The sequence below is a fragment of the Xyrauchen texanus genome, chromosome 50 (assembly GCF_025860055.1).
Source record: "Xyrauchen texanus isolate HMW12.3.18 chromosome 50, RBS_HiC_50CHRs, whole genome shotgun sequence".
NCBI classification, from domain to species: Eukaryota; Metazoa; Chordata; class Actinopteri; order Cypriniformes; family Catostomidae; genus Xyrauchen; species Xyrauchen texanus.
Window position 1 is genome coordinate 20808870 of NC_068325.1, and position 16560 is coordinate 20825429.

The window sequence follows — 16560 nt, forward strand, 5'->3', positions numbered from 1 at the left end:
TAATCAATCTATAGTCAATCTATCTATAATCAATCTATACCTATCTATAATCAATCTATAGTCAGTCTATATCTATCTATAATCAATCTATAGTCAATCTATATCTATCTATAATCAATCTATCTATCTATAGTCAATCTATATCTATCTATAATCAATCTATCTATAATCTATCTATCTATCTATAGTCAATCTATCTATCTATCTATCTATAGTCAATCTATAATCAATCTATCTATAATCTATCTATAGTCAGTCTATATCTATCTATAATCAATCTATATCTATCTATAATCTATCTATAGTCAGTCTATATCTACAGTGAGGAAAATAAGTATTTGAACACCCTGCTATTTTGTAAGTTCTCCCACTTGGAAATCATGGAGGGTCTGAAATTGTCATCGTAGGTGCATGTCCACTGTGAGAGACATAATCTAAAAAAAATCCAGAAATCACAATGTATGATTTTTTAACTATTTATTTGTATGATACAGCTGCAAATAAGTATTTGAACACCTGTCTATCAGCTACAATTCTGACCCTCAAAGACCTGTTAGTCTGCCTTTAAAATGTCCACCTCCACTCCATTTATTATCCTAAATTAGATGCACCTGTTTGAGGTCATAAAGACACCTGTCCACCCCATACAATCAGTAAGAATCCAACTACTAACATGGCCAAGACCAAAGAGCTGTCCAAAGACACTAGAGACAAAATTGTACACCTCCACAAGGCTGGAAAGGGCTACGGGAAATTGCCAAGCAGCTTGGTGAAAAAATGTCCACTGTTGGAGCAATCATTAGAAAATGGAAGAAGCTAAACATGACTGTCAATCTCCCTCGGACTGGGGCTCCATGCAAGATCTCACCTCGTGGGGTCTCAATGATCCTAAGAAAGGTGAGAAATCAGCCCAGAACTACACGGGAGGAGCTGGTCAATGACCTGAAAAGAGCTGGGACCACCGTTTCCAAGGTTACTGTTGGTAATACACTAAGACGTCATGGTTTGAAATCATGCATGGCACGGAAGGTTCCCCTGCTTAAACCAGCACATGTCAAGGCCCGTCTTAAGTTTGCCAATGACCATTTGGATGATCCAGAGGAGTCATGGGAGAAAGTCATGTAGTCAGATGAGACCAAAATAGAACTTTTTGGTCATAATTCCACTAACCGTGTTTGGAGGAAGAAGAATGATGAGTACTATCCCAAGAACACCATCCCTACTGTGAAGCATGGGGGTGGTAGCATCATGCTTTGGGGGTGTTTTTCTGCACATGGGACAGGGCGACTGCACTGTATTAAGGAGAGGATGACCGGGGCCATGTATTGCGAGATTTTGGGGAACAACCTCCTTCCATCAGTTAGAGCATTGAAGATGGGTCGAGGCTGGGTCTTCCAACATGACAATGACCCGAAGCACACAGCCAGGATAAAGTGGCTCTGTAAGAAGCATATCAAGGTTCTGGTGTGGCCTAGCCAGTCTCCAGACCTAAACCCAATAGAGAATCTTTGGAGGGAGCTCAAACTCCGTGTTTCTCAGCGACAGCCCAGAAACCTGACTGATCTAGAGAAGATCTGTGTGGAGGAATGGGCCAAAATCCCTCCTGCAGTGTGTGCAAACCTGGTGAAAAACTACAGGAAACGTTTGACCTCTGTAATTGCAAACAAAGGCTACTGTACCAAATATTAACATTGATTTTCTCAGGTGTTCAAATACTTATTTGCAGCTGTATCATACAAATAAATAGTTAAAAAATCATACATTGTGATTTCTGGATTTTTTTTAGATTATGTCTCTCACAGTGGACATGCACCTACGATGACAATTTCAGACCCCTCCATGATTTCTCAGTGGGAGAACTTGCAAAATAGCAGGGTGTTCAAATACTTATTTTCCTCACTGTATCTATAATCAATCTATATCTATCTATAATCTATCTATCGTCAATCTATATCTATCTATAATCAATCTATCTATAATCTATCTATAGTCAGTCTATATCTATCTATAATCAAGCTATAGTCAATCTATATCTATCTATAATCAATCTATATCTATCTATAGTCAATCTATATCTATCTATAATCAATCTATAGTCAATCTATATCTATCTATAATCAATCTATCTATAATCAATCTATAGTCAATCTATATCTATCTATAATCAATCTATCTATAATCAATCTATAGTCAATCTATATCTATCTATAATCAATCTATCTATAATCTATCTATCTATAGTCAATCTATATCTATCTATAATCTATCTATAGTCAATCTATATCTATCTATAATCAATCTATCTATAATCTATCTATAGTCAATCTATATCTATCTATAATCAATCTATCTATAATCTATCTATAGTCAATCTATAATCAATCTATCTATAATCTATCTATAGTCAATCTATATCTATCTATAATCAATCTATATCTATCTATAATCTATCTATAGTCAGTCTATATCTATCTATAATCAATCTATATCTATCTATAATCTATCTATCGTCAATCTATATCTATAATCAATCTATCTATAATCTATCTATAGTCAATCTATATCTATCTATAATCAATCTATCTATAATCTATCTATAGTCAGTCTATATCTATCTATAATCAATCTATAGTCAATCTATATCTATCTATAATCAATCTATCTATCTATAGTCAATTTATATCTATCTATAATCTATCTATAGTCAATCTATATCTATCTATAGTCAGTCTAGCTATCTATAATCTATCTATAATCAATCTATCTATAATCTATCTATAGTCAATCTATATCTATCTATAGTCAGTCTAGCTATCTATAATCAATCTATATCTATCTAGTCAGTCTATATCTATCTATAATCAATCTATAGTCAGTCTATCTATCTATAATCTATCTATATCTATCTATAGTCAGTCTATCTATCTATAATCAATCTATATCTATCTAGTCAGTCTATCTATAGTCAATCTATATCTATCTATAATCAATCTATAGTCAGTCTATCTATAATCTATCTATAGTCAGTCTATCTATAATCAGTCTATATCTATCTATAGTCAATCTATATCTATCTATAATCAATCTATAGTCAGTCTATCTATAATCTATCTATAGTCAGTCTATCTATAATCAGTCTATAATCAATCTATAGTCAATCTATATCTATCTATCTATAGTCAATCTATATCTATCTATCTATAGTCAATCTATATCTATCTATAGTCAATCTATATCTATAATCTATCTATAGTCAATCTATATCTATCTATCTATAGTCAGTCTATCTATCATCAATCTATCTATCTATCGTCAATCAATCTATCTATCTATAGTCAGTCTATCTATCTATCTATAGTCAGTCTATCTATCTATCTATCTATCTATCCATCTATAGTCAGTCTATCTATCTATCTATCAATAGTCAGTCTATCTATCTATCAATAGTCAGTCTATCTATCTATCTATCTATAGTCAGTCTATCTATCTATCTATCATCAATCTATCAATCTATCTATCTATCATCAATCTATCAATCTATAGTCAGTCTATCTATCTATCTATCTATAGTCAGTCTATCTATCTATCTATTGTCAGTCTATCTATCTATAGTCAGTCTATCTATCTATCTATAGTCAGTCTATCTATCTATCTATAGTCAGTCTTTTGAAGTTGAAGCTTTTAAAAAGTGTTTTTAAAAAGTACTTTACCTAGTTTATTTTTGGTACTTTTTAAATACCTTCTACGTATCATTTTATAGTTTAAGTCTCGTCCCATTCCCAGACTTTTAATGTTATAAAATCCATTATAAAAATAGAAATGATTGTATATGTAAAACTATTATCATCTAATAAAAAAAATAAACAAATTATTGCAAAATTTTTGTGTGTATGTTCACAGATTAGTACGGTCCCACAGTTGTGGCATCATTTTCATTACACCAAACAATTTTGCCCAAAATAAAGTTTCTCAAAAGTTAGTGTACTTGTTAACCAAGTGGACAAAAGTGTCAGAGATGATTGGGGGGGGTGATGTGATGTTTGAAGAAAACAAAAGATAAATTCAAGGTAAATATGAGGCTTTAATTTCTAGATATCCACCCATAAATGTTCTGAGGTTTAGAGACAAGGGTACTTGTGCCATGTTCAAATCCCATTTTCCTTGTTTGCGGTCTATAAAACAATTTCGCACCTCAATTTTCCAGATGCGATATCGCTTTATTCCCACAATGGCAACATAAAACCCCTACCTGCCAAACGGTGTTCACGCTACTAGCGGCGTAAAGGTTTTATTTGTCATAATCTTGGAGACGACTAGCCCAATTTCAAGCAATAAGAATCAAGCAATCCCCTTGGCAACGCCACTCCCTCACGTAGCGATTCTGTCCGGTAGCGCACGCGACACTTTGGGCCACTCTGCAATCTTTACGAATCTGACAGTAGATCTCGGGAGGCGGCGAGAATTATGACTTTGATGGGAGGAGAGTTGGAGGCGAATGAAGTTAATTTCACAGTGGCTGAACAGAGGGTGCAGCAAACAGCAACCACACACACTTTAACATACTGTAATTACCAGAAAAGTAAAACGGATTCCATTTAAAAATGGAAGGGGGTGTTTGGAGGAGCGGGGGCGGGGCGGATGCACACAGTTGCATTCAGCTGATTTGGAGGGAGGGTACATTTTCTTCTTTTAACAAGAGCCTTGCGATTCGCAGTCATGCCTAGAAACGGCAGAAAGTTATCTTGAGAAAAGGAAATCGAGATAAAGCGGAGCAAGAGACATCAAGAGCGAACGCTTCAGAGGCATATAAGGGCCCAGATGAAGACAGAGATACTCTAGAGAGTAAGTAGGACTTATGCAAGACCTCTTAAAGATCATCCATATGGACACCTGTGCACATCCGACCGCCTTCAAACACGAGATGACACTTAAGACCCTTTCACACGATCCACAACAACGTTCCCCAATCGGTGATTCTCACGAAACGTGTCAAGAAAATGGTCCTATTTTACTCCAAAAACAATATTGTAACTTATTTATACATCATAGTAGTAGTAGTAGTAATACAACTGTATTTCCACAGGAACCACACAGTAACCACTTTGATACAGCATCAGGGGTGGACTGGTAATCTGGCATAACGGGCATTTTCCCGGTGGGCCGACGCACTTTTGGGCCAATCAGGGGCACACTGGCCATCGGTAGAACTGAGCGGGCCGGTCGTTCCGCCGCGAAACGTGCTGAATGGGCCGCGATAAGCAACAATGAGCCACTGCGTTATGCAGAACGGACCACAAAATGCCGCCGCGATATGCAGAAAAGAACAGCGAACAACATTTGCCCCCCACCAACCAGTTGCCATGTAAAATCCCAGGCTGATTTCTCTTCCCAGTCCAGCCCTGACTGCAATAGTAGGTAGGCGACTGGTCGATGTTGCGATTGGCCGCTGCTGTAAACAATCACGGGATTGGTCGCTGTAATCACGCAATGGGTCTGTAGATATTTGTGCATTCGGTGAGAGTTCAGGCAGTTTGACATGAATAAAATTTTAATTCTAAACATGTTATAATTGCGTTTAAGGGCTTTATAAGTGTATATATCCTATTAGAGAATTGCAAGTTCATATTTTCAGATTAAAAAGAAATTCGGAACTCCAAATACAAATCTCTCACATATCAGAATTAAATACTTTTGTCATTGATTTAGCTCCATAGTAGTGGAGCTTTAAAGGGGATAAATCAAGTGATGCAACTTCTCGGAGATTGTTTTAGCGGGCTAACAGTTTAAGAGTAACTACACAAAGAGTACGCCAACATTTTTCTACTCCATTATATTTCTAGACTACCAATGTCGGACTTCAAGTCGTCTGCTATGAGCAACGTTCTGGTAATCATGCATAAAAAGTACAGTATTTTTCCATTTTATTTTTATTGGTTTTCGCTATTTAGCCTTTTTTTGGGGTACAGATCTGTCAGATGCGCTACTAAAAGGGCTATGCTTAGCGTCCATACTGTGGCAAGAAAAAGTATGTGAACCCTTTGGAATTACTTGCATTTATGTACAAATTTGTCTTAAATCTGGGTTGATTTTATCAATTACAACAATAAACAAAAAACCTGTTTTAACTAATAACACACAAATTATTGTATTGTTCTTTTACATATTGAACACATCATTCAAACATTCACAATGTAGGTTGGAAAAAGTATGTGAACCCCTAGGCTAATGAGGTCAACAAAAGCTAATTAGAGGCAGGAGTTGGAAAACCTGGCATCTAATGAATGAAACGAGATTGTAGGTTTGGGTTAGAGCTACTTTGACTTATAATAAGCACTAAAACATTTAGAGTTTGCAATTCACAAGAAGCATCTGCTGGTGTGGGCCATGCCTCGCAAACATGATCTTAGAAGACCTACGATCAAGAACTGTTGCTTTGCATAAAGCTGGAAAGTGTTACAAATTTATCTGGAAGAGTTTAGATATTCATCTGTCCACAGTGAGACAAACTGTCTATAAATGGAGATGATTCAGTACTATAGGTACTCTCTCTAGAAGTGGCCGTTAGATATTCATCTGTCCACAGTTAGACAAACTGTCTATAAATGGAGATGATTTAGTACTATAGGTACTCTCTCTAGAAGTGGCCGTTAGATATTCATCTGTCCACAGTTAGACAAACTGTCTATAAATGGAGATGATTTAGTACTATAGGTACTCTCACTAGAAGTGGCCGTTAGATATTCATCTGTCCACAGTTAGACAAACTGTCTATAAATGGAGATGATTTAGTACTATAGGTACTCTCACTAGAAGTGGCCAGTTAGATATTCATCTGTCCACAGTTAGACAAACTGTCTATAAATGGAGATGATTTAGTACTATAGGTACTCTCACTAGAAGTGGCCGTTAGATATTCATCTGTCCACAGTTAGACAAACTGTCTATAAATGGAGATGATTTAGTACTATAGATACTCTCACTAGAAGAGGCCATCCAGCCAAGATGACTCAAAGGGCACACCGCAGAATGATCAATGAGATAAAGCCTAAAGTGACCGCTAAAAACTTGAAGGAATCGTTGTAACTGGTTAACATCTCTGTTCATGAGTCGACTATACAGAAACTTTGATGATGATGAGATCACGTTTTATCACCAATTAATACAGAAAACCAGCTAATTCAAAAGGGTTCACATACTTTTTCTTGCCACTTTTTATATTGGCCTCTTTAGCAGTATGGAAAGCAAAACTACTGTTCTGATTAATAAATTTTATTACCAGTTAATGCAGAAAACCAGCTAATTCAAAAGGGTTCACATACTTTTTCTTGCCACTGTATATTCCAAAATAAATGCCTATGATCGGTGTCTGCTACAAATGGCACTAAACTTGCCTAATCACTCGACTAGTTGTTCAAACCACACAATAACGAGCCCATTTTTTGGAAACATCCCGAATCACAAAATATCCTTCAATCCTATGACCAAACACACAGTGGCGAGTCAATACAGGGATTATCAGTTCTAGTGTTTCTTTATAAAGTGCCTGTGAAACGATTTGTTCAATTGCAAAGGACATACTCTGTGAGAGACACACTGAGACAAAGCACAGGACATGTGACACTCTTTCTACAATGACGTCATTCAGAATGCTCCCTGAACATTGGCCAACAGCGCCCCCACGTGGCCAACAAATGAACTGCATGTAGGTTTGTTTACATGCCCATATTAAAATCAAGTCTAAAACTCTGAACTTCTTTAACACAGATGTTTAAATGTGCGGTCGTGTCGGTCACTCACCAAGACTTGGGTTGCCCGAAGTGCAGGTAGTTGATGCTGTAGAGATCCATATCCTCCGTGTGCCAAGCGAAAGTGGTTTTCCACATGCCGAAATACAGGTAGGGTGTGTTCACACCCTCGATGACGATTCCACACTCCTGTTCCACCATATCTAGAAGAGTGTTCAGATGACCGATGTTCCACTCCGTAATGTCCTTCACAAAGAAAAACACAAGCATTTTTTTCATAGGTACGTTCTAACCAAACTGTAATAACATCGATAAATAAATCTGTTCTGGGACTCACCGGATCATAAATGGACCCGCTGATATCGGCGCCGTAAATGGGCGACACGAACGTCAGATTTTTCCAGTATTTCCTTTCCAGGTCATCAAAGTTCTTGTGTTGAGGGGTGCAGTACCTGTGATCGGTCGAGACCATTAAAACCATCAAAAAGAGCCAAAACTGTCGGTAGAAGGTGTCGGCAACACCTCAAAATCTCAACTGACCATTTTCTATTAGTTAAACAATATTTGTGTGAACTTCATTAACATTACACAGGTGATGAAAATCATTTCAGATCAAACTGAACGCACTTTTTACTGTTGGCCAGCTTGCGATATTCTCCGACCGTCATGGACTTCTTCTGGATGTTGTATTGGGTGAAGAGTCCTGATTGGCCGGTCACCACCTGCATGATGGGGGCGGGGATAACCATCTCCTCGATCGTTTCGTAGGTCTGCCGCGGCTTCCACTCTTTCGGTGGAATGACCTGAGTGTCGCAAATTGAGAAAGGAAGCAAAAAAAATACATCAGCATTCGTAACTTTAAAAAATAAACACATCAAAATATTGAAATGTAGTTCAATTTTAATTTCTTCGATTATTTTTTATTTCAAGTTTTATTGGTGTGCAAGTACATATAATACAAATTAGTATATAGTTCAGAATTTTTTCTATATTATTTATTTATTTATTAGTTTTATTTGGCATGCAGATAAAAATAATAGAATTTATATGACATTATTTTTAATAACTGACTGAAAAGTTCAAAATTTTGACATTTAACCCTTTAACACCTCGTATATCAAACAGCCAATGGTGTGTAAGTGTCACGTGTTCATGGCACCATCTAGTGGTTACTTGTGAATAAAAATGGGTTTAAATGTTTTAAATTGGTCAGTCAAAAAATGGCATCGGGCTTGTGTGATATTGGGATAAATGAGCTTATTTAGAAAGTTCAAGGTAACAATTAAAATGATTGACATTTTTTGACAATAAATGTTTGGTTTTATAAGACTAGCCTATCGTTGTTTAATGAATGTATATGATATGCATGCATCTACATCCTTTAATCTATGTCAAAAAAGAAACAGGACAGTCAAAATATTATATGGAAGATAAATGTAATAAAACTTGGTGCAGTGATTTATATATATATACTGTATATACACCGATCAGCCACTACATTAAAACCACCTGCCTAATATTGTGTAGGTCCCCCTCGATCAGTGTATATAAACAAATTGAGTCAAAAGGTCAGGAAAAGGAGATTTAATTAACTAATGTTGCACAAAATAAACATTTAAAGGAGAACTATTGTGACCCTTTTTACAAGATGTATTATAAGTCTCAGGTGTTTCCAGAATGTGTCTGAAGTTTCAGCTCATAATACCCCACGGATCATTTATTATATGTTATAAATGCCTCATTTTGGGTGGAATCAAAAACACACTGATTTCGTGTGTGTCTCTTTAAATGCAAATGAGCTGCTGCTGCTCCCCGCCCCCTTTCCAGAAGAGGGCTGTGCCTTTACAGCTCGTGCTTCGGTTGCTATAGCAACAACAAATCAGAACCGATATGACTGACAGCGTAAATACCAGAGTTCAGACAGGACTGGGAAGAGAAATTGGCCCGGGATTTTACACAGCAACTGCCCAAAAGTTGAGCGGGGGGCGTTCACTGTCCTTTTCTGCATATCGTGGCGGCGATTTGTGGTCCGTTCTGCATAACGCAGTGGCTTATTTTAGCTTATCATTCGGCCTGTTTCGCGGCCGTCCCACCGGCACGCTCGGTTCTCACGTTGGCCAGTCCGCCCCTGATCGGCCCCAAACTGCGTCGGCCCACCGGGAAAATGCCCGGTATGCCAGATTACCAGTCCCGAGCCGCCTGGCCACTGCGTCTTCAGCGGCTCTGATGCGGGAGTACATGAAGACTCACTGTTCACATTTACAGCAACAACAGAGACATTATTCTTCCCACTGCAGCTGCTCCAGCAGAGCAGGGGAGGTGCTATGATAATAGGGCGGAGTCCATCACTAAAAGTGGGCGTGGCCTGCTCTAACGTGACATCACATTAGAGCAGACACACACTACTGGTTAAGACAATGTTGCTGTGTCGGGATACTCCAATAAACAACCCCCCCCCCCCCAAAAAAAAAATAATCACATCACCTGTAGCTTAAAAATCGGTATAACGGTTTATTTGGTACCTTCGCCAGACCAGCGCGGTGAGCTCCCTGGGTCTCTATATACGCGATGTACTTTCCAAAGTCTTGGAACTCCTCCATGGTGGGTCTGAAGGTCATGATCTTGTAGGAGTTTGCCGCTGGAGGCCCTGGGACGGGCTCTGGGAACGGTGGCTCTGGTTTTAGTTCTGGGAACGGTGATTCTGGGGTTAGTTCTGGAGCTGCTAGTTCTGCAGACGGTTCCTCGTCTGGACCTGCAAGTGGTTCCTCACATATTTTGGGTTTTCCAGGCGACTCCTGATAAGCATCTGTTTGTCGGGCGGCGTCTGATGCAGGTTCAACGGGCTCTACCGTGACCTCCGGGTTCGTGTCGGGGGGTGAAGACGGATCCATGACTGCAGGTCAGCGAAAGCTACAGATGCAAAAACGAAAATATCACAGATTAACCAACTTCAAAATCCACAAAACTGTCAGCACAATGTATTTATAGGGAAATATTCATTTTAATCGTAAAATGTATTAATTTAATCATGAATGGACTTTTCATTATAATCAAGCCCGAAATACACCGTTACAACGCTCTATATGCAACTATTTACCAAATTAAGCTTTTTAAAGCCTTTATATTTACCAGATTAAGTTTTGTATATAGTCAATAAATGCCGTATATATTAAAGAAACTATCGGCTTATATTTTCGGCAATAACCGATAGTGCCAAAAAGCAACTATCGGCACGATATATCGGTCTAACTCTATTAAAAATGACTAATAATTTACACTAAAACAACCTTTTAAATATTAAGGATTTTTAAGTGCCAAGTGTACAAAAAAAGTTGCAATATTTGTCTCTTTATCAATATTCATAATTGTACATTTCTAAACTTGTAAAAAATTTAAATAAAAAAGTTGAAACTATTTTTTAAATTTACACAATTTAAATTCATAACAAATGTCTATAAAACTGTATCAAGTAATATTTAACTAAATAAAATTAATACAACTATTTTTTATTTATTTAATTTGGTTAAAGACTACTAAATTTACGTTTAAATTAAAATGTGTAAATCTTAAAAATAGGCTAAAATATTTTTTTAATGTTCCATAAACACTCATTTAAACTTTCTATTTTTATGTTTTTTGTCGACTTTGTCTCTGCAAATTGGAATGCCTGATTCCCAATGCGCTCAAACGGTGCGTTCACATACAATGCGAAGCGAGCATTTATCGCGGCACGATTACAAACGAAGTCAATGCAAAGATGCGAATTCGCACCGGGTGGCGAATGGTGCGACTCGAACACGCGAAATCGCTTCATTCGCTCAAACTCGAGTTTAAACGCACATTTATAATCCAGCGGTCAAACTTGCGCAAGGAATGCAAGCCGAAACTTTCTACAAGTTGTATGTGAACGCAACATAAGTCCTCGTGGTGGCGTAGTGACTCCTGGTGGCCGAGGACAAATCTCAGCTGCCTCTGCGTCTTTTATCACATGGCTTGTTGAGTGCGTTACCGTGGAGATGGAGCTCATGTGGAGCGACAACGATTGGTTGCTTAGGAGACCTGACTGGAGATTTTAAACTTTATTTAATGCCAAATGACAAACTGAATCAGGCAAATAATCTTTAGATAGAAGACACATTTTTTCAAATGTTACATTGTTCATTTATATAATCAGTTTTTAGCTTTTTAGCCGAGAAATTTCCACCGTTTTCACATAAACAACACAAAATCATATGAATAAAGACCCCGTCAAACCCTTCAGTTATAATAAAGTAAACGTCAATAATTCATAAAAGACTCTTTGATTCATAACTAAACTTTAAAATGGCTAAAACAAAAGTTATTTGTCAAATTAATAAAAAATAGGTTAAAAATAAATAAAATATTTAAGAGTCTTCAATTTCAACTGTAGTTGTTATAATCCTTCAAAATAAAACGTAATCACGTTTAAATTAATCGTAAAGAGTAAAACTGCGTAAGTATCAAACACAGACGTCAACACACAACCTGTGCGCTCAAACTACAAAAACAATGAAAACTAAATGTCTTTTCACAGGAGTAGAAGACAAAAAAATCATTTAAATGTCCTTAAATTATTCTGTACACAAATCTAAACAATATACTGTTTTTTTTTCTGGTCAGAATTAGCCTCAATGAAAACAAACTAACCGGTAATTATGTATTCATATATGTTTAACAGAGTTTTCTGTGATTTATTGAGCATTTGTCGGAGTTCAAAACTTCATAATAACAATAAAATGCAAAAATTAATCCAAATTTAATGTTAAAACCAAGACAACTTCCTCATGCTTTCCTCAACATTGAATTACTTCATTGCATTTCATTAAATATTCAAATTTATGGCTGATCCTACAAAATAAAGTATATGAATGCATAAAATGGTGATAAATTGCATGAAAAATTACCCCATCTAAAAAAAATCAATTACCATTATAGTTCATAAAATATTTATAAATCACACTACGGCTGATTCTTCACCATAAATACAAGAAATATTGTAAATAATCAATAAATACATCCAAAATACATCCTAGCAGAGAGAATATGCACATTTAAATGACTATATTAAATTTAATTAAACATTAATAACCACATAAAAGCAGATTATTTACCATAAATACAAGAAATATTGTAAATAATCAATAAATACATGCAAAATACATCCTAGCAGAGAGAATATGCACATTTAAATGACTATATTTAATTTAATTAAACATTAATAACCACATAAAAGCAGATTATTTACCATAAATACAAGAAATATTGTAAATAATCAATAAATACATGCAAAATACATCCTAGCAGAGAGAATATGCACATTTAAATGACTATATTTAATTTAATTAAACATTAATAACCACATAAAAGCAGATTATTTACCATAAATACAAGAAATATTGTAAATAATCAATAAATACATGCAAAATACATCCTAGCAGAGAGAATATGCACATTTAAATGACTATATTAAATTTAATTAAATATTAATAACCACATAAAAGCAGATTATTTACCATAAATACAAGAAATATTGTAAATAATCAATAAATACATGCAAAATACATCCTAGCAGAGAGAATATGCACATTTAAATGACTATATTAAATTTAATTAAATATTAATAACCACATAAAAGCAGATTATTTACCATAAATACAAGAAATATTGTAAATAATCAATAAATACATGCAAAATACATCCTAGCAGAGAGAATATGCACATTTAAATGACTATATTAAATTTAATTAAATATTAATAACCACATAAAAGCAGATTATTTACCATAAAGACGAGAAATATTGTAAATAATCAATAAATACATGCAAAATTCATCCTAACAAAGAGAATATGCACATTTAAATTACTATATTAAATTTAATTAAACATTAATAACCACATAAAAGCCGATTCTTCACAATAAATACGAGAAATATTGTAAATTAATTATTGCATGGAAATGTTTTGCATTCTTCACCCCAGCTCAAGTTCAAACAGCACGAGAAAAATAAGAGGGGGGTTTAAATGGCCTTTGTGTGTGTCCAGCCTACAGCTGAATTAATCATGGCTACAAGGATTAAATGCACGCAAACACACACATACTAGCAATTACGCAACGCATAAACATCTAATACAACGTCTGAATGTTGATGCACGCGCTTATATTTCTCATTTACAGCATTTCTACTCCAGTTTGGTCAAGCACCACAACACAACTGCTCCATTACACCACAAATAACAATAAAAATACATCCAGTGTCCCCTGAGCGGACGCAAAACCACAATATAAGTCTCAATTGTCGGTTTACCTGCCGCTTTGCGTCGTTATTGACTCGTTTTTCGCTTTTTCTTCTCGATTCTGTTCGTTTTTTACGAATCCAAAGGCTCGATATTGTCTATCAGCAGCGCTGGGCCTCGACTCCGCCCACTGCAGCGTGACGTGTGCTATGATTGGTTGGAGTGACGTACAACGTAGTCTTCCATTGGCTGGTGTGTATGATTGATGCTTTCAGTGGCCATTAATGCTGTGCTAGTATGCGCTGCAATGACGAAAGCACATACTCCGCGCAATAATAATATGTCTTCCGGTTTGACAGTTTTGATAGCTCCCCTCAGAGTATTTATCGTCTATAAAATGAAATGTACACGGTTTATGTCCCATATTTAACCTATTTTCGTTATAATTTGGTTACATTTCTCACAATATAAAATAAATAACCTAGTATTATCAACACATTCACAGCACACGGTGTTTTAATTCAAATTGTACACTACATAGACAAACTACTAACATTACATGAGGCGGTTTCCTGGATAGGGATTAACATTAATCTTAGACAAAAATGTACATTTAAACTGGACTAATTAAAATAGCATTTCTCAGAAATGGTTTAAAATAGTCTCAGACTTTCCCTAATCTTAATTTTTAAAGTCTGATTTCTAGGAGGATCAGAGCTAGTCTAGGTCTAAGTGAAGGAATAACTTAAACCTAGCCAGAGGTTTATCTTCAGATTAATTGATGTTTGCCTCCAGGTTGACCTTGGGAACAGAGGAAAATTGATTACCTAGACTGTATCAACAATGATGAAAGAGCACCACCAAAGATAGGAGAAACCCACTGAATGATTTTGATGAAATCAACTTTTGTGACCGTTTACAAACAAACATTTTCAAACAAAATGCAGCTGATATAATTTGTTACCTTGAACCAAATCTTTCATCTCACTCTTTTAGGGGGAAGGCCTATTCCCCCATCCCTACAAGTGCTGATCACCTTGAGGTATTTGGCATTGTGAAACAATAGTTTTGTGTGGCGTGAACCAACTGTGTGCAAAATTGTCTTTAATGCTAAATATGAACTTAAAGATGACTACATCAAGTTCCCTGACACTGCTGCCAAAGCCATCTACAAGGTGGAGTTCTATGAATATGGTAAATTCATTGGAATAATTGGCTGTATTGTACATGACGGATGTCATGTTCCCATTGAGTGTCCCTCTACAACAGATGCTGAAAAGTACAGAAATCATAAAAACTGGTTCTCAATACATGTATAAGGGGTGTGCACTCCCACTATGCAGTTGTCCAACATTGTTGCATGTTGGATAAGGTGCAACTCATGACTCAAGAATTTTCCCAAACTCCTCTTTGTATGCTCAGTTGGAAGGAGGCCAATATAATGGGATCAAACTTGGTGACAGTGGGTATGCACAGACCAACTTCTTGTTTACCCCCGATCTTCCTGCAGCACCTGAGAAACAGCAGTGCAACCAAGCTCCCATCCGCACTAGAGGTCTAATGGAGCGCATGTTTGATGTATGTAAGCGCCGTTTCATTTCATGTTCTTTTAAATAATTTAAGTTGTGCTCATGAAACTCCATGGCCAGTTTCTCACATATGGTCAACATCTTGGTCCTTTAGCCTGGACGCCATCTTCCCTCTGGCTGCTTCAGATGTAGTGGGCTGACCTGCATCCTGACTCAGGCCATCCATGCTCTGGTTATCAACTGGAAACCATTGTATTGATGCATATGTTTATTACATATGTGTGTTATGGGAGTATAAGAGATAATGGAGGGCGTTACATATTCCCTTTAGTGTTGAGAATGGCACATGTTGAATGAATGTTGCCTACCAAATGAAGACTGGACCGGTCCGTCGCCCGTCTGAACGGTCCAGATGGCCATCATTGGGGATACCTTCGATGAGCGCATTCAACAAGTCTCCAAGGTCATCAGTCTCTCGTCCATTGTTTGGTTGGATGATTTACTCCAGTTCCACACAATGGTACTCTTTGTTAGGGTCCCATACCTGGTTTTTCCAAGCGTCCTCACCTCAGCACTACAGGTGAAACTCGAAAAAATTAGAATATCGTGCAAAAGTTCATTAATTTCAGTAATTCAACTTAAAAGGTGAAACTAATATATTATATAGACTCATTACAAGCAAAGTAAGATATTTCAAGCCTTTATTTGATATAATTTTGATTATGGCTTACAGCTTATGAAAACCCCAAATTCAGAATCTTAGAAAATTAGAATATTGTGAAAAGGTTCAGTATTGTAGGCTCAAAGTGTCACACTCTAATCAGCTAAACACCTGCAAAGGGTTCCTGAGCCTTTAAATGGTCTCTCAGTCTGGTTTAGTTGAATTCACAATCATGGGGAAGACTGCTGACCTGACAGTTGTGCAGAAAACCATCATTGACACCCTCCACAAGGAGGGAAAGCCTCAAAAGGTAATTGCAAAAGAAGTTGGATGTTCTCAAAGTGCTGTATCAAAGCACATTAATAGAAAG

General features: G+C 36.5%; 1 protein-coding gene across 1 annotated transcript in view; it reads right to left on the reverse strand.

The window, feature by feature from the left end:
• Positions 1-14194, reverse strand: part of LOC127641025 (lysine-specific demethylase 4B-like) — a 58317-nt gene extending 44123 nt beyond the window's left edge. The window contains 5 exon segments of the mRNA XM_052123763.1: positions 7798-7991; positions 8083-8197; positions 8373-8548; positions 10268-10655; positions 14072-14194. Of these exon segments, the coding sequence (XP_051979723.1) occupies positions 7798-7991; positions 8083-8197; positions 8373-8548; positions 10268-10636 (854 nt within the window). The 5' untranslated portion in view covers positions 10637-10655; positions 14072-14194.
• Between the last annotated feature and the right edge of the window lie 2366 nt (positions 14195-16560).